We start from the raw sequence: 19,642 nt of genomic DNA on the forward strand, positions 1-19,642 counted from the left end.
CATGGATTTTATAAGATGGTCTCATTAACGTCACAAAAATACACCACGTATAACATTAAAATAAATAAATCATACAATGAAATGTTTTTTTTTTTTTTCAATTAAAATCTTTCACATGAAGACTAAACAATGTAACACCAATTAAATGAACTATGTGGATTTTTTTTTTTTTTTTTTAACATGGTGGGAAAATGACTTTATGCACATTTGAGCTGCCGCCTCTTCCTCTGAACTTTGATCTTTTTTTTTCTATCTTTTCCAAAATACATTAAAAACCAATGACAAAATCAAGGGACAAAAAAATATTTTTTTACACTTGTTAGGCCTTACAATACTGCTTGAATGGAGAAAACAAAATAAGTAAAAAATAAACATAAATAGCTGTTTATGTTATAGTAGTGGTGTAGATCAGATGGAGACATGTTTTTTTTCCAGGCAACTGGCAAATTCAAAAATTTTCAAAAAAAAAAAACTTTGTAAAACAATAGTCAAACCACTTCATATTAATTAATAAAAGATTAGGTTATAGAAGATGCCTTTTAAAAGGTTTTATTTATCCATATTTTGCTAGTGACCAAAATGTTAAGTTTTACTAACAGACAGCCCACAGTAAGGAGCAAAGTGGTGAAATCCTTTATATCACGAGGGAGTCTTTTTTCCCGTTCACTTTTTATAACATCTTTATTGAATTTATGTGGCATTTTAAACATATTTACAATTAATGTTTTTTGGTCAGTAAAAATACAAATACAGAACACAGCTTTTTCAAAATCCACCCAACAAAAACAGGGATGAATGTTGTCCCAGACTTCTTCAGCCATTAGTCAAAGGGATGTTACAAGGAGAAAAGGAAAGAAATGAAAACATACAGGGCCAGCAGGACCCCAATGCTGCCATCTAGATGGGAGGAAAGGACATACAGTACCTCTTGTAAACATGACCAGAACAGTATGAGAAAAGGGATGCTTTACAGAGGAAGAATGGGAGGCGAAAGAAAGAGGTACTTGAGGAGGGCCAATCAATGACATCGCATAGTGCACCACATATACACCCAGTATCCACCCACTTGAACTTGAGGGAAAAAAAAAGAGAATTAAATATTTATTTTCAGTTTCTTCATGACCTAACAACGCACATCAGCTCAGAAAGTTAGCTTTTTCATCTCTGGTCTGCTACATTAAATGTTCTCAGACAGAGAGTTTTAGTATGGCCATTTTAAAGATTAGGGAGGTAATTGTTTTGTATTATTTTGAAAGCACAGTGCTCAGAATGTGTTACTGAATATTCATTAAATGTAAAATAACAACAACATCATCAACAACTAGTTGCAGGTCTTAAATTTGACTCATCAAACTTTGAATAAGGTTACTTGAGATCTACAAATCTAGAATCTGTTTATCTGTGGGCCGTAGTGTTTCAGGAAACATCTTTTATAATTGGAGAAAAATGTTTCCAGCCTGGTGAGTGAGAGCACATAATCAATCCCAGGACTAAAACATTCAAGGGGAGCAAGTCATATCAAACACAAATGAATTATTATGAAGTCTTTAAACTCAGATTGGAAGTCGAAATCCTTCATACATCCCAGTCTACTATACAGTTGTGTGCAACTTTGCACCAAACATCAGTTTAGATATTTGTTTTCATTTAATCTGGGATTCATGCCAAGGACATGTACAATGTATTTATGAAAATCTAAATCTCTACCCTCCTGTTGGCCAGTACTTGTGATAATTGTTGTTGAAAGACTTCTCTTAAAACTACAGCTGCTTCAAGTGTTATTGATTTATTAACCAAACTCCAACTCATTCATGTTGTTTCAAACCAGTGCCCAATGAATTCCTCCTTTAATTCACAAGAGGGATTTAAAAAGTTGGGAATGGAGAGAGATGGATTGCAGGTTTCTGGAATGAACCGATGATACATGTCGGGTGGCAGCAGTTGTTCAATAGCAGCAAATATACATAACCAGAGGGCCGTTTTACCAGATAACCTCAACAATCTGAAAGCACTGCAAGCTGATGGAAACATGGATCAGATTGTTTAGAGAGAGATAGCGGACCATTTCAAGAGCAGCGCACACAGAAATCCTGGTGCAAGTGGAGAGGACAACACATCCCTGGGTACCTCTGGCCTAAATTCAGCCTCAGCTGGAGAGAGATTTCACAGGAGGTTAACATCCAACATCTGCCGCCCCCAGGAGCCCGCCGTACATCAGTTCCAGCACAAAGCTCAGAGGGTGAGAGTCTCCAAAAGGCAGCCTGGTCCAAGAGCCTTTTATCTGTCATTTTGCACGGAGTTGATCACATGAAATGCCACCAAATTGGGAAAAAAGAAACGTAAATTCATCCCCGCAAAGACAACGCACATCCATTTCAGAAGGTCTCTTTGTCTGCTAATGGACAGGATCACATTTACACCAGCACTCTGTCCAGTCACAAGAAGAGTCACGTGATCAATCCGTGAGCTTATCTGGTAGTCTGTCCTTCAGAGAATATATAAGAGAGACATTTATAGAGTAAAAAGGGTGAATCTGGTCCCCTATGTTTGCTGCAGTCAGATCATTCACAGCCTAGGAGGAGAAAGTGGTCGGTGGGAAAAGATATCTCCTCTCCTTTGCACTGGCGGATGCAGTCTTTTAGAAGGAGGGAGGTGTGTAGAAAAGGGGTGAGTGAGGGGGAGAGCGCCCCCTCAGAGAGTCCACTCTACCGCTGGGTCTCACTGCCAGGTAGGGTGATGTTGCCAAGGTGTAGGACAGGCAGAGGGTGTGCCTCCGTGTTGAAGACCCAGCTCTCAAGTGGCAGCAACTCATCGCTGGAGAAGAGCAGATACAGATACCTACAGAAACACAGAGAAATGACAACATTATCTTGTATTTGTTTGGTTGTTCCACACCTTTTGACCAATGCTTTTCCATTTGTTTGTGATTATTGGATGATAACTTTTCAAATGTGATCACAATGAGCAACTGAAATTGAAATGATTTAGAACCAAGCCTCACTAGAATAATAGAAGAGTTTTCTTTATTTTTATTTGAATGACTATTCCAAAATTAGTTCCAAAGTCATTTTAAAATTCCTTGATATTTCAAGGTTTTCCATGACCATGGGAACCCTGACTCTTATAAGGCCTAGTACACCTTAACAGCAATTCAAAGCCAAAAAAAGGAACTAAAGTGTTCAAATGGCCCCAGCAGGTGGCAGCAATGTGAAATAGGGCAGGCTTTCCAAATCTCAATTTCTTCAGCCTTTAGCCACAAATGAACGGCTTTTTCCACTGTTCACCATATGTTGAATAGTTATGCTAACCATTAAAGCACTAACAGACCATCATTACGCTATTATTATACAATCAATGCTTGAGAATTAGCATTATGAACTGAAAAAGTTCATGTTACTATAGCAACACAGCTTCAGCAGATTGTGTAAGAACATGCATGGAGATTTACTTGAGTGTTTCAGCTAGGAAGAAGCTTTGCTGGACATCATCGTAGGTGGGGTTGGAGGAGTAGACATCTTTAACACCAGAGAATCCTCCACTAACTCGGCAGTATTTTTCTATAGCCTGTAAAAAGACAAAAAGGAAGTTCACATAGAAATATTATTATAATAATAATTATTTTTTCAATATACAAGAAAAATAACCACTCAATGGTGGGAGAGGAAAATTGAGAAAATTTATACCATTATGCTGTATTTTTCATGATATTAAGATATTTAAAATAAAAATCATATAACACTGCAATTATTTAGCTGCTCTTCCATATTTGTGACAAAACAACACAAGTTATTATGTCACTCGCAGCATCATTTTCAAGCTAGTCTCGATTTCCATATACACTCACTGAGCACTTTATTAGCAACACCTGCAAACCTACATATTCATGTGATCATCTAATCAGCCAATCGTGTGGCAGCAGTGCAATATATACAATCATGTAGATATGGGTCAGAAGCTTCAGTTAATGTTCACATCAACCATCAGAATGGGGAAAAATTGTATCGCAGTGATTTTGACCATGGCATGATTGTTGGTGCCAGATGGGCTGGTTTGAGTATTTCTGTAACTGCTGATCTCCTTGGATTTACACACACAGCAGTCTGTAGAGTTTGAGTAAACTGGTGTGGTGCCAAAAACAAAACAATATCCAGTGAGTGGCAGTTCTGTGGACGGAAATGCCTTGTTGATGTGGGAGATCAACAGAGAATGACTAGACTGGTATAAGCTGACAGAAAGTCTACGGTAACTCAGACAACCGCTCTGTACAATTGTAGTGAGCAGAATATCATCTCAGAATGATGGGCTACAACTGCAGAAGACCACGTTAGGCACTTCATTAGGACTATAGTGTTCCTAATAAAAAGCTCAATGATTGTATGTGCCACTAAAAAAAAAAACTTACTGACACATACACTCATCCTAGGCATCATAGATAAATATATGATAGTAAATTGTCCACTAAGGTAAAAGTTGTTAGAAGAAGTACGAGTCACACAGATGTGATTTTAATTGTGCATGTCAGTTATATCAGTGAGGGTAAAAGCCGAAGTATTCTTTGGTCAGAACCCTTATACATAGGGGAGCCTAGAAGCTCAGCATAAAATAGCATTACTCAGCGGTCCCATGGATATTCTTTGGGTGGTACACAGGCGAGGAGACAAGATGCAGCTTGAATGTCTACGGATGAGATGCTTCAGTGTGCTGAATAAACTGCTTTTGTGAGGAAACAGCTAATTTGCCAATTAATTGACCATCTGTCCGCTAATACTCAACATATTTTACAATAAACAATTATTTTGGAATTAACTATGCATTTACTACGAAACAATTGCTGTTTTAGAAGATAAGACAGACAATTTTGGGACAGATGGGTGTCAGTTTACAGCTCTACCCATAGATTTGTAGGGTGTCCGCAAAAGGTGACTTATTGGCGTTACGCTTTAGTTGACCATTACGCTCTCCTATGGTAAAAGCGCAGAGGTTGTTAGCTCTGTATAGAAGATCTCTGCTTTGGTTGTCCGTGTACCACTATATCTAGCGCACACTGAGTGCATCATACATTTCTTAATTTGCACATTTGCAGCCCAATAGTTCTAGACAAGCAGACGTCTGTGCGTGCGGACCGCACATGTGCCTGCCTCATAATAAGCTGCACCTGGCATTGTATTCATTTTGGACACTTGTAGCCTCTACATTTGTGCCCGTCATAGTAAGGAAATACTTAGGGAAGTAAGGGAAAACAATAAACTGTTTTTAAAAACTATCTTTTCCACCACCTTAGTTATCGGTACTGGCAAAATCCACTGTCGGTCAAACCTATATTACTATTCAATGTGGGGGTATCGCCTAGTTCGCCTATTCCTAGAAATGGCCTTGGGTAAATAAAATGAACAGCTAACTTATATTTTGGCCAAATCAAATTTTTTTACTTGCATTTAGCACTTGACGGGTGTTATTTTATGACCCAGAATATACATGCTAGCTCAGTTCCTTAAGAGACATGTACTTTTCTGTGTTATTCACCTTATGTTTTAGAGTAACAAGGGTGCCCCATTATCAAACTTGAATAATCCACCACCAGCCATTTCAGAAATACCAAAATACAAATTTGTACTGCTTTATATTGCAGGCTGACAATACATGTGATCGTATTATTATAATTAACTATTTTTTAGTTTTTAGTATTTTAATTTCAGGGGAGTGTCCAGGATTACTTGCCTCAAGGAATGATGTGTCCTCCCAGACACGGGAGAAATGCTGTTATGGACCATGCGTGACACGGACTGGTTAAGCCATTGCGCACCATCTCAGGACTCAAGTAGGGACAGTGTTGGTGTGGCAAATTGGGTGGTAAAGGTAATTTTTAGAGTGGCAGCTGCCTCCCCATGCCACCCTTCTGGCCCCACCCCTGATAAGTTTAGAGTGCATATCTCTTTACCGTTTATCTCACTTTGCTTTTGTTTATCACACACAGTGGCACAGGCAGACAACTGCATCAATGAATGAGAAATCATGGCACTGACAGCTCTGTCTGTCACGGCTTACACAAACTTTACACAACCAGGAGAGAGGAGAAAGAGAGCAGAAAGCCACTGGGAAAATGCTGCTTTAACTTTCTTTGCATCAAAACTGCATCTTGTTTCATCTTGGCAAAATAATAAATGCATGATTCTCTCCGTTCTTGTCAGAGAGCATTCTCTCTTTCTTAGAGGTGTATGGATTCAGCATGACTTATGAAACATCACCTTTTGAAATAAATAAACATAGGCATCATCAGAGGTTATGCAGGTACATATGAATGGAGGTTTACATGGAGACAAGTAATAGCCTATGCATCGTCACACTCTCAGTAATGCAAGAAGCAGATTATATTACCATCTCTTCAATACAACAACACATAGCAACAAGTCAATGATTTACTTACACTTTTACTATAAATGCTGATGTCACAATATTATCCAACATTAGGATATTATTCTGCTGTACATCCTGTGGTTGTGTGACCATTTATAAGCCCATCTCACAAAATTCTGGTATTACTATTCTTCTAGAAAAGCCTTCTCATACTAGCCGGAAATGCAGCTGTTTGCTTGGATAGCTCATACAGATTGTCTATATGTGCAATATCAACTAAAAACCTATTCTAATCACCACTTTATGACTGCAAATCAAATCAATGTTTGATGGTGTGCTCATAGTAACAACAATCCAAAAATAGAATCTCTATTTCTGAGGCCCTTTTGCCAAATAACGTTCCTTTTTCACAGCTCTAGCGTCTGCAGGCCGGACTGAGGAAGTGTGTGATACAGGCCATCTGTGCCAGGAAAACATTGTGTACTCACCTACCTGGAGCAGATCTGCCTCAAACAGCTGCTCCGCTGTAAGCTCATCTCACATTGTTACAGAACAACAGCAGCTGGGCTGCTCCAGTCTCCAATTAACCCATTCAACCGAGATTTACAGACACTCACTCATTTATTTTGACACATTACATCACTTTACATTTATCTTCAGATTTGAGAACAAGTTCAAAGACTTTTAGCACTAACTCAACATTCTGAGAGCTCTTAACATCAACGCTAAGCAAACAGCCATTACAATGTACTGCCTCATAATACACTTATTAAAAGGACAGTGTCCCTGGACTGACCCAAGGTTTAAGTGCCTTGTGGACACAGTGGTGGTATTTTATGGAGCAACCCTTGAGTAACTCAAACTTCATGCTGTAACTGAAAAGGTACTGTACATTTCTTCTAAAACATTTGGCTAAGCATGGCTGTATGCTTGATTTTATGTATCTGTAGCTGAAAAAGCCAAACCCGGTAATTAGGGGGTGTTCACATACTTCTGTCCATGCAGTGTACATCTCTTCAAAGCTATAGCAGTCCAAATGACCTAATCAACATCAAAAAGACAAAAACAAAACAAAGCTATTTGTTTAACCTCCAATTGACCCATTACATGAGATGAGGGGATAGAACTAGCAGGAAAAAAGGATTTTGGAGATGAACAACTGAGACTGGACACCAAACTGACCAACACAAATGTTTTTATCAAAGCAAAGAACAAAGCCAGAAACACAAAGACACATGAAAAGATCCTGAGATCCAGGAAAGAAAGAGCTGCACAGAGAGAGAGAGCTGGAGTAAGACAGAAAATGATAAACTTATAAGAGAACAAAGCAATGAAGGCACTTCGGTGACGAGGGAACAAGTGAGCTTTATTCTGCACTCTTTTTCCTTTGACAAAAATGGGGAAGGTACAAATGTGGGAGGAAAGGAGAGAAAGAGCACATAGGCACCAGGTAGCTCATCAAAAGCAACCCCAAAGAAGACCAACAGAAATTGTAAAAGCATACAAAGACACCCATTTTTAAAATCACATTGAAATCGTTATATAAATACAAACGCAAAAAAAAAAAAATCACTCCCCAAACATTATAGCCCGTCTCTCTCCAGAATAATAGCCTGTGACTACACAGCTTAATCCATTCTGGTTCACTGGTCTTAGCTGGTTTAAGATGATCTATCTTGTCTCCTAACCTTGCTGAGCTGGTTTTCAGCTGGTCTAACTAGTATCCCAGCCTGCCCAAGCAGGTGCTCAGCTGGTTTAGCTGATCAGCTGGCTGGCCTACCAGACTGACCTTTGGAAAACTCTAAAACCAGCGAACAGATCAGACTGTCCAGGCTAGAAGACCAACTAAAGGCCAAAGTATACTTTGGTTGTCAGTGTTGCTGATCATAAAGGGCACAGTATGCGTGATGACAATTTCGTCATCAGCATAGTGTGCGCAGCCCAGATTTTCTCAATACGTGGACAGTGCTCATCTCTGTGGATCGTCGGCGCATGCACCTCTCGTTGACTGTACTAGAAAAGTATCACAAAACAGTCGTAGAGCACATGCGTCGAACGTGTTCGCATTCACTTGAGTTCAAAAGAATATACATTGAAAGGCAACACTGTCATCCATCTGTGATCTGATATGGAATGCAGAAAAAAGAAGTACACTCAGTGCTTAAGATATGAAACCGGTATAAGTGGTTTTCTTTTAGCCGGGATTGACATCAAAATGAGGGAAGGAAAAATCTGTAAAACAGTCAGATAAAATGAGAGATGGATGGAGAGGTAGAATAATAATATGGGCAACAAAAAGATGCCAGAAATAGCAGAATTGTAACCAGCGATGGATATCAAAGGATGAGATATGGGTTTAGATGTACTGAAGAACATCTTGTGCTGTCTGAGCCTATTCTGTTTCTGATATAAGCTAGAGCCTTGATGGCTGGAGATCCCAGTCCATTGAGAAGTGCGACAAACTTTTGTTTGTGTTATTTGTGCAGTTAGCATCACTATTACTTATGCTCACCCTTAGGCTTGGGGATTTGAACAAACAGAATCGAATGCAACACAGGCGTCTTGAGACACCTTTTTAAAGTAAAACTTAACATGCCATCTCCAATGCTTATGTCGCAAGATAATGAGTTTTTCAATAAAGTGGAATGCGAATGGGATGGGTATATAGACCTTTGATGTGTTTAAAACTAGCTATTTTTCATGAATAATTAAAAAATAGTGCACACTTGTTGTCGCTGTCCTTTTCTACATATCTTTGCCCCCTTCGACATATTGCGGCCAGTCGCGCCCGTTTCAGCTCATCACTGCCCGTTCTGCCCCATTTCGCGCTTTGATGCAGAGCCCCCTTGGGGACAAAACTAGAATGTGTAACATTATTTAATAAGCAGATACAAACTGATAGAAAGGTAAAAAGTATCTGCCAGAGTGGCCTGTGACGCACTGCAAAATTACCCAGCCAAACAGAAAATGTACCCACATTTGGTGCTTGCCGTTTTTTTACTTTCGGATCCTGAGTACACAATATATCCAAAAATGCACAGCCCTTCAACAGGGTAACTCAGATGAACAAACAGGCTAAATATATACAACAAATTGCGCAAAACCCCCCCAAAACAACTATGCAACTGCATAGAAACGCTGTGGCAACCAACCACCCAATTATAGTGGCGCTTGCCTTTAGCATGGGTAAGTACCACTAACATTTTCTAGGTAAATGTAAAAATCGAATTTGTAAAGAAAGAGCCTGACCTGTGCTGCCTCCCAGCCCCACTGCCTGTACTTGGGATCGTGGGTGAACCTCCACATGTACCAGTAAGTCTCGATGACCTCTGGTCTGAGGATGTAGTATTTTTCGTTCTGTCTCACAGCAACTGCCTCCAGACCGCTGTCGAACTTAAAGGCCTCTGGTCCGAGCTTCAGCACTGCAAAAAGAAAAAAAAAGAAAAAAAAAAAGAAAAAAAGTTTAATTGCATTTTTCAGGAATATGATACAAAACCCCCCTCCCCTCCCCTTTTCAACAAATGGAGCCTAAACAACACTATTAGAACATTTGGGACACATTAAAGTACAGTTTAAATCTCTAAACAAACATAAACATTAAACAGAATTTATAAATTGTATAAATAAATTTTTTTTTTCTTAGATTAACCGGTAACAGGGTTGAATGGTTATGCTTGATGAACGCAGTCAAAGCAAAAACCGAAATTATCCAAACAATGCTAATTCTTGGTTGTCATAAATTCGAGGTATGTTTCATACCGTAATTTCCGGACTATTGAGCGCACCTGAATATAAGCCGCACCCACTGATTTTTAAATAAAATATTATTTTGAACATAAATAAGCCGCACCTGTCTATAAGCTGCAGGTGCCTACCGATACATTGAAACAAATGAACTTTACTCAGGCTTTAAACAAACACGGCTTGTAACAAAAATAAATAGCCTTTAACGAAACACGGTGTGGCAGCGGGGGCGTGGTCAAGCGCCCGTCCGGGAGAGAAAAGCGGTAAGGGCGCTTACACCTGAGCTAAATTATGTCTAACACCGTGTCTAATTTCAGTAAGCATGGGGAGAGCGGCATAAAAAGGCAGCAGCCACAGAGCTGAGAGAGTGACACACGTCAGTCTAGTGTTGGCGCATAGAAGAATTGAGAAACGTTATAAAATTGATTGTAAACATTGCTGTGGCCATTAAAAGCCTTACCTGGAACGTCAAGTGCCCTGCTGAAAACTGTCACACTGGTGCCCGTGTGACATTTTTCCCAAGAAGGACACGTGAAGCAGGGCACTTGAAATTAGACACAGGTGTTAGACATAATTTAGCGCAGGTGTAAGCGCCCTTACAGCTTTTCTCTCCCGGACGGGCGCTTGACCACGCCCCCGCTGCCACACACGGCTTGTAATAAAACATTTGCAGTAAACAGTAGCCTACCAAGAAAGTCATTGGTCACTATCTTCTTCGTCCTGTGCACTGAAACCACTGAAGTCATCTCCTTCGGTGTCGGAGTTGAATAGCCTCAGATTTAGTTGTCTTTTTGCAATTCCTCACGCTGCTGTTTCCAACGTCTTATCATCGACTCATTAAGACCAAGCTCCCGTGCAGCAGCTCTATTTCCTATTCCAACAGCCAGATCAATCGCCTTCAACTTGAAAGCAGCATCATATGCATTTCTCCATGTCTTTGCCATGGTGAGGGTGACAAAATTACTACCGTAATCAGAATGATGGGAAGTTTGAGCGCGCTCGATTTAATCTAAACAGTAAACAAAAAAAGTTGTTTTGACCTTAACCCGTTCGGCAATTTCATTGGTCTAATGAAAGCTTCATGCCGCCTTAAAACTGAGCACGTCACAGAATGTTTTTTTTTTTTAAATAAAATTTGAAAGCGGGAAAAATCCATATATTAGCCGCATCGTTGTTTAAGCCGCGAGGTTCAAAGCGTGGGAAAAACGTTGCGGCTTATAGTCCAGAAATTACGGTATTTAGTAATAGGGAAAGATCATGCAGTAAAATGCAAAAATGTGAGACAGCTAATATTACTTTATTACATTAATAAAATAAAGTTAATTACATTTAAATTTTCCAACAAATAATTATGAAAATATGAATTTTAAAAGATCAAAATTATGACTTCATCAATACCTCTGGTGGGATGGGGGATGGGTATGTAATGGGTACACAGACATTTGATGTGTTTAAACTAGCTACTTTGCACATTTAATTTTATTTAGATAGTAGTTTGTCTGACTTATGTAATCTTTGTCAACAAGAAACGTGAAATTTGCGCCTCTAATGCATTAAAAGGGCTATAGGCCACTAAAGTGTACCGTATTTGTGAAAAATGAACTCCATATAATAAACTGAACCTCATAGTAGATGTGAAACCATCTGTCTGAGAACCCGCAGTGGCTGAGCTGCGATCGATCAATCAATCAATGTCAAATTGTGTGAAAAAGAAATGCCACATTTTCAAAATAACCTGTATAGTTACCATGGCAACACACCCTGCTACAAATTTTACATGATTACATAGTCACAATGCCCAGAGATCTCATGCCTCTTATACCCTTCGTCTATCTCTTGCCCTTTCTTATTTACTAACCAGTGCGATCGTAGCTTTCATGACAGGTGTGGGCGATCTCTGCTCCGAGCTGCAGATAGTGTCCAGCCTTATCATCCGGTGACCCATCAGCCCCCAGGGCAAACATGCCCCCAGCAAAGCAAGTCAGGTGGCCCATCTTGCGCTCCAAGTGGCCGTTTTTCCACTCCCCAATGAAAGTAAGACCACCGTTGGACTTGCGGATGAGGTGGCGCTCGATAGCCTGGAGTAGAAGAGAGGGGGATGAAAGAATGAACAGAGGCACTGGCACAGCATGAAACAACAAGTTGTCACAGAAACCAGCAGTCTTCACCTCGATTGCATTGTCGTAGGTCTTGCGCGCCTCTGTGTCAGTTTTGTCGGACATGAGCCAGGCCTTCAACAGGTATTCATAGAAACTATCACCCAAGCCACCCACAGAGGTGTGATCTGCAGGGTGACAGCGAGAAACAAGGTTAAACGAGGTTTATTTTACTGGATCTTAATAGTCTTCCTGAATAATTCTACATCATAAATCATGTCCTAACCATGTGTGGCCTGATAAGTTTCCAGCATCAAGTAATTGTCTGTTCACATTAAACAAGAAAATCCTGTGAAACATGGCAAAATCAAACATATTTGGACTGGAACTAATTGTTGTATATTATGACTCTAAAGCTGAGGAATGGAGTTAAACTAACAGCAGCATTATTGCTCATCAATGCAAGGTAATAACATGAAAATCACAGGAGTGCTGATAGCTGGACATACAGTACTCCTGCTCCTGTGTTATATTGATTTATTATTTGGTGTAGACTACTCTGAGGTTAATTAATCCTTAAAAATGATCAAACTAGCCTAATTCGAATTCTATTTCTCAACTCTTAATATTGTGATCAGTTGTGATTCTTAGAATTATTCTATCAGCTCAGTTTTGTGTACTCTCTGTTCAAAGCTCAGTCTTTTAATGTTCATGAATGCTGCTATAAAAGCGTATTCAGGCTTGACACCGACCCTCCTTACAATAAAATGCGCTGAAGTGAGCCTGTTTTGCCCGTGTTCATTCAGCGTGGACACACACCAGCACACAACTAATCACTAACAAACACAGCCTTTGAGTGTGTGTTCTACTCTGACAGAGTTAATGACTCTGCAGTGTGAGTGTTTAATGTGTGCGTTTGACGGGCGGGGAGTCATTTGTGCTGGTAATGGCTCATAATGTGTACCTACAAACAGACCATGTAAACAATCTGCGCTGAGTTATTGGAATGAGTAGCAGAAATTAAGACAGAAATGTTGTAGACATTGACAGAAGCAAGGCATGCACATAAAGCAGCCAATAAATGCCCAAACATAGTTGGGAACTCCTTCAATACTGTTTAAAAAGAACCCCAGGGTGATACCTCATGAAGTTGGTTGAGAAAATGTCAAGAGTACATGTCTGCAAATTCTAGGCAAAGGGTGACTACTCTGAAGATGCTAAAATCTATCACAGTTTTCATTTATTTTGGATTTTGTTTAGTCACAACATAATTCCCATAGTTCCATTTAAGTTATTCGATAGTTTATGACTTTACTATTATTCTAAAATGTAAAAAAATAATAAAGAATGAGTAAGTTTTTTCTAAACTTTTGACCGGTAGTGTGTGGGTGTGTGTGTGTTCACGTCATTCTAAACTAAAGTGTAAGAGCAGTGCATATGTGTTAAGAGCTACTGTATGTCTTTTTTTTTTTACATTACATATGTTAGCCAGCAGGTGGTAGCAAAAGTTCATTTTTGTGTGTTATATGAGCCAGTTAGGTGACGTGAAATGAATCCATGTCAGCTAGTGTTTACATAAAACAGCTCTTCGTGATCGCTTGATTTACTACTGCTAAAGCTAGGAAATAGCTTTAAACAAACAACTTCAGCATTACGGCTCATCACAGCTGAGAGACACAACAGACTAATTAATTACACAATAGGTGCCATTTAAAATGGCGGAGGACATTACGGTTTCTATAGTGATTGACTCTTGCGCACCGGCTACCGCGAAGAAGGGAGAAATAGCCCCGCTTGGATGCTATTATTCCCACTGAGAAAGATGATCTTCAGAAAGCTGACAGCATCTCTGCTTGTGAGTGGCAACAGGTGACTGCACACGCTCAATCTCTCTCTCTCTCTCAAACACACACGCACACACACACACACACACACACATTTACCTCTAGCTAAAGATCGAACTGTCAAGTTTGTGACCATGGCACCAGGCCGACATGAGGCCCTAAGCAACAGAATTCTGAATAAACAAGTGCAATTGAAAAGTATAGAAATGACTAGAATAATTAAGTATCCAAATCTAGATAAGATCTCAATTAGTGATCAATAATAATTAGAATCTCAACCTAAATTCGAGGTCTAATAAAATTGGAGTCAGATAAAAATGTTCTGCCATTGGGCCAGCGAGGTGTCATTTTTACACTGGCTTCCCACCCTTTTTTACCAATGAATTTCCATGACTATACCATTACCTTTCCAAGCAATTGTGAAAATGGAACACATCTTTTTTTTTTATTATTTATATATCATTTAGATCGTAAATTAATCATTTAGACTTCTCACTATGGCATGCAAGCACGTTTTACTCTACAGTACCTAACTTGTGAAATATTTTACATTAAAGAAACACTAGAAGAATATAGATTTAATATATAAATTGTCATGACTTTTCCAGGCCTAGAAAAAAACAATTAAAAAATTCCCTTATATTTCCAGGTTTTTCATGACCATGGGAATCCTGTAGGTCACTAATCAAATGATCAAATGTGACATTAACCATGTTAAAGTCTTTGTAAAAAAAGGCATTCACTGATCACAAGATGCTGTTTGGTGTGTGTTTGTGTATGTTTGTTTGTGTGCTAAATATCAAATGAGAGCTTGTTTAAACCAACTGAGGAACAGACAGAGAACCTTACATCTCAGTGTGATTTATGCAGGAGGTAGGGGAGTGCATACTGTATACTAGCTAATATATATATATATATATATATATATATATATATATATATATATATATATATATATATATATATATAAGCATCATAGAGGAGCGTGGGAGGAGCCTATTAGCACGGTCACAGCGACCAAGGCTAGCGAGCTAGGGGGAGTGCTAACGGTTTACGAGTTGAGCTGCCAAAATCTATTATAGAAGGTCTTCAGAGGAGGCTGGGGGTGAAGAACAGATGTGGAGGTTATAGTTTTACATGAGGTGTCAACACGCAAGTCACACGGCTAAAAATCGCTGGTTCAAAAACAGACCGAGAGCTTAAGAACTCAATGAGGCAGCAACGAGGCAGAAGGCAGAGGCACTTTACGAGAGCTCTCTTAACTTTGTCTCAGTGTCTCTTTAAATATGTATTTTATGCAAATGGCTATGAGGTGCTGGCCTGGTGGTGGCAAAACAGAGACGCTGTTATGAATTATTCAAAAGAAGAAAGGGGAGAGGAGAGAGAGAGCGAGAGAGAGAGAGAGATAGAGGGATGCAGAGAAACTGAAGAGTGTTTTTAATGCATTGCTGTGTGGTTCTGGGTGATCGTAAGGGCATTGCTTGGTGGTTTTCTTACTGACCTAAGTCTATAGAGTTAAGTCCTAACTCCTGCCCCAGTTATGGCTTGGGTCATTCTATCAGGTCTATGGGATTTGTATGAGAGGTTTATTATCCACCAGGCGAATTCATCACCGTCCAGGATGAGTTAAATGCCAAAGTTGGACTTTAGTTCGTTCAAATTCCAAGCCACAAGTATGAGAAAAAGTAATATTAATGCTTGCCTTAACACAGTGGTTCTCAAAGTTTTGGGTTTGCAGGTATTTAAACGGGGGCTCAAAGACTGCCCTAGTTCTCAAATCTTGTTTAGTTTCACTCGATCAAAATTGTTGTGGTGTCAGTACATGCAAGAACAATACACTGCCTTCTTACATGCTGTCAAGTGTGCTTACAGCGCTGCACTTATGTAAACAAAAGACATTCTTGTGTGCATGCCAGATTCAAATGAAGTGAATGATTTTCAGTGAATTAAGACTTAAATTCGGTCTGCTCCTTAAAACACTATTGTATACAGCAGTTTCAGAAGACTTGAAATATAGCACACAAGTGATGCGGTTAACTTTAATGGTGCTTTGAGCTTGACAGTCACGTCATAAACCTCTCATCACCCATCGTATTGTTTCATGGATGAAAAAAAATCATAGCGGTTTTGGACAACTTGACGGTGACAAAAAGATGGCAAAATGATTAGAAGTATAACACGCTCCTGCAAAGCAAATTAACTTTTCATTTATTCTATTTTTGGATGATTTAAAAAGCATCTGGTGTCCTGGGTAGCTCAGCAAGCAAAGACGCTGACTACCATCCCTGGAGATGCGAGTTCGAATCCAGGGTATGGTGAGTGACTCCAGCCAGGCTTCCTAAGCAACCAATTGGCACGGTAGTCACGTGGGTTACCTCCCTTGTGGTCGCTATAAGGTGGTTCTCACTCTTGGTGGGTTAAGTGTTGAGTTGTGATTGGATGCCGTGGTGAATAGCGTGAGCCTCCACATGTGCTAGGTCTCCACAGTAACACGCTCCGCAAGTCACGTGATAAGATGCGCAGGCTGTCTGAGATTCGTCCTACACCACCCGGATTGAGGCGAGTCACTGCGCCACCATGAGGAATCAGAGCATATTGGGAATTGGGCATGTCAAATTGAGGAGAAAAAAAGGGACCAAAAAAAAAAAAAAAAGTAGCTAATTCAATAATTATTAATAATAATTCCTTACATTTACATAGCGGTTTTCTAGGCACTCAAAGCGGTTTACATAGCATAGGGATGATGCGACGGCAGCCATAGTGCGCCAGAACGCCCACCACAAACCAGCTAATGGTGGGGAGGCGAGAGTAGAGTGATGTAGCCAATTCAGGGAAGGACATTAATACAAGGCCATGATAGATAGGGGCCAATGGGGGGAATTTGGGATTTTTAATGACCACAGAGAGTCAGGACCTCGGTTTAACATCTCATCCGAAGAACGGTGCATTTTTACAGTATAGTCACTATACTGGGGCATTAGGACCCACACAGACCGTAGGGTGAGCACCCCCTGCTGGCCTCCCTAATACCACTTCCAGCAGCAACCTTGGTTTTCCCCAAGAGGTCTCCCATCCAGGTACTGGCCAGGCTCAACCCTGCTTAGCTTTAGTGGGCAACCAGGCAAGAGCTGCAGGGTGATATGGCTGCCAGTCAAATGCTTTCTTTTTGTAACACAGAAAGTATCCTGAAAATATGTAAGAACAATGTAGGGCTAGTAACAAGAAGTTCAAACAAAAGGTGCAATTTTTTTAAATTAAAGAACGCTTTTCAAGTTTGCATTATTTATTTTTTAATAACAGTCTTAATTTTTCATCAGAAAGAGACAAGAAGCTGAAAGAAAAAAAAGTGCCAAAAAAAATAAAAATAATAATAATTCAGCTCATAAAAAATATAATAAATAATACAGGATGTGTGGGGGATTATAAAAAAAATTAGACAAGATCTAAATGATTAGATCCACTGAATGGTCTGTACATATATCCCTCACAGCCTTATTTTCATTCACATTAAATTAAATATAGCCACCCTGACTTGGGTTCATAACACAGTCTGGACAGAGCTAGACAGAGTGTTTGGAATGTAAAGGGCAAAAGTATGAGGAAAAAGTTCAGACAGAATATGTGGATCTTGACAATGAGTTTGACAGGGTGAAAGCAACAGAAAGAAAGGGAAACAAGTAGCACAGGTGCAGGGAAGCAAAGGAACATAAAAGGAGAGGGAGAGAGAGAGAGAGAGAGAGAGAGAGAGAGAGAGAGAGAGGGAGAGAGAGAGAGAGAGAGAGAGGGAGGGAGAGAGAGAGAGGGGAGAGGGAGAGAGAGAGAGGGAGGGAGGGAGAGAGAGAGAGGGAGAGGGAGGGAGAGAGAGAGAGGGAGGGGGAGAGAGGGAGGGGAGAGGGAGAGAGGGAGAGAGAGAGGGAGAGAGAGAGAGAGAGAGGGAGAGAGAGAGAGAGAGAGAGAGAGAGGGAGAGAGAGAGAGAGAGAGAGAGAGAGAGAGAGAGAGAGAGAGAGAGAGACCCCTGGTAGAGGTGAATGTGTCTGAGGAACAGAAAGGAGGGTGGTAGAATTTACTACAAAACAAAAAACAACACTGACAGTGATTATAGGAATAGTTCACCCAAAAATGAAATTTCTCTCATCATTTACTCACCCTCATGCCATCTAAGATGTGTATGACTTACTTTCTTCCGCTGAACACAAATGAAGATTTTTAGAAGATTTTAGCTCCATACAATCAATGCAACTGAATGGTGATCAGACCTTTAAAGCTCCAAAAAGCAGATAAAGTCAGCATAAAAGTAATCCATATGACTGCAGTGGTTCGATAACTGTCTTCTGATGTGATTCAATGGATTTTGAGTGAGAACAAACCAAAATACAATGATCCGCCACAACATAAAAAACACCTGCCTAATATCGCGTAGGTCCCCCTCGTACCACAAAAACAGCTCTGACCCATTGAGGCGTGGACTCCACAAGACCTCTGATGGTGTCCTGTGGTATCTTTCACAAAGTTGGTTTGGGTAAGAACAGACCGAAACATAACTCCTTTTTCACCGTACATCTAGAGACTGCAATGACAAGATGTACGGTGAAAAAGGAGTTATATTTTGGTCTGTTCTCACCCAAACCAACTGAATCACTTCAGAAGACATTGATTATACCACTGGAATCTTATGGATGACTTTTACGCTGACTTCATCTCCTATTTGTAGCTTCAAAAGGCCTGATCACCATTCACTTGCATTGTGAGGACCTACAGAGCTAGGGTTAGAAGAAAAAATATCATACACATATAGGAGAGAATTTTCATTTTGGGTGAACTATCCATTTAAGAGAATGAATAAATGCCAAGGCTGCTGCGCAGTGAGATATGAAATTAAAAAAAAAGTTGGTTGTTTCAGACTCACAAACTTCTAAAAATCCTCGTCAGACTTCCATAAATCCTTTGGGCCTTTATTATACAGCCTGTTCCTGTTTCGCTTGTGCCAATCAAAAACAATTCCCTAACGGTCTCCAGCTCTAAAGTAAATGCATTCCAAGTCTTTGAATAAAAAACTACAGGGTTGATGCGAGTAAGAATCAGAACTCCAGACAGGAAAGCTAAGCAAAGAGGCTTCACCGTCAGTAAGCAGACAAGTCATGGACAGACAATGGTGAGGTTGAGACAGAGGCACACTTTCTCCTTCAATGTTACAAGTTTAGAGAAATAAGTGAGAAATACTTTTGAAAAACTTTCAAACCACATTCTTCCAGTTTAGCAGATGATGATCATATGCTTCATTCAAACTATATATTTTTAAAGCAATAGTTCACCCAAAAATGAAAAATCTCTCATTATTCACTTACCCTGATACCATCCCAGATGTGTATGACTGAATTTCTTCAGCAGAACACAAATGAAGATTTTAAGAAGATGGAGCTCTGTCAGGTCCTTTTAATGGATGTACACGGGTGCCAGCACTTTGACAGTCCAAAAGTTACATTTTTGTGACTTTGTGTTCAGCTGAAGAAAGACAGTCATACATATCTGGGATGGCATCAGGGTAAGTGAATAATGAGAGAATTTTCAATTTTGGGTGTTAAACTGCGCACCCTCAGAACCCA

General features: G+C 39.9%; 1 protein-coding gene across 1 annotated transcript in view; it reads right to left on the reverse strand.

Moving 5' to 3' along the window:
- Positions 1 to 403: 403 nt before the first annotated feature.
- Positions 404 to 19,642, reverse strand: part of LOC127655271 (mannosyl-oligosaccharide 1,2-alpha-mannosidase IB) — a 96,106-nt gene continuing 76,867 nt past the window's right edge. The window contains exons 8-12 of the mRNA XM_052142977.1: positions 12,267 to 12,382; positions 11,957 to 12,176; positions 9,604 to 9,776; positions 3,449 to 3,564; positions 404 to 2,838 (exon numbers count right to left, since the gene is read on the reverse strand). Coding sequence (XP_051998937.1) covers positions 2,706 to 2,838; positions 3,449 to 3,564; positions 9,604 to 9,776; positions 11,957 to 12,176; positions 12,267 to 12,382 — 758 coding nt within the window. The 3' untranslated portion in view covers positions 404 to 2,705. The remainder of the gene's footprint in view (positions 2,839 to 3,448; positions 3,565 to 9,603; positions 9,777 to 11,956; positions 12,177 to 12,266; positions 12,383 to 19,642) is intronic.

The sequence above is a fragment of the Xyrauchen texanus genome, chromosome 14, assembly GCF_025860055.1.
Source record: "Xyrauchen texanus isolate HMW12.3.18 chromosome 14, RBS_HiC_50CHRs, whole genome shotgun sequence".
NCBI lineage: Eukaryota > Metazoa > Chordata > Actinopteri > Cypriniformes > Catostomidae > Xyrauchen > Xyrauchen texanus.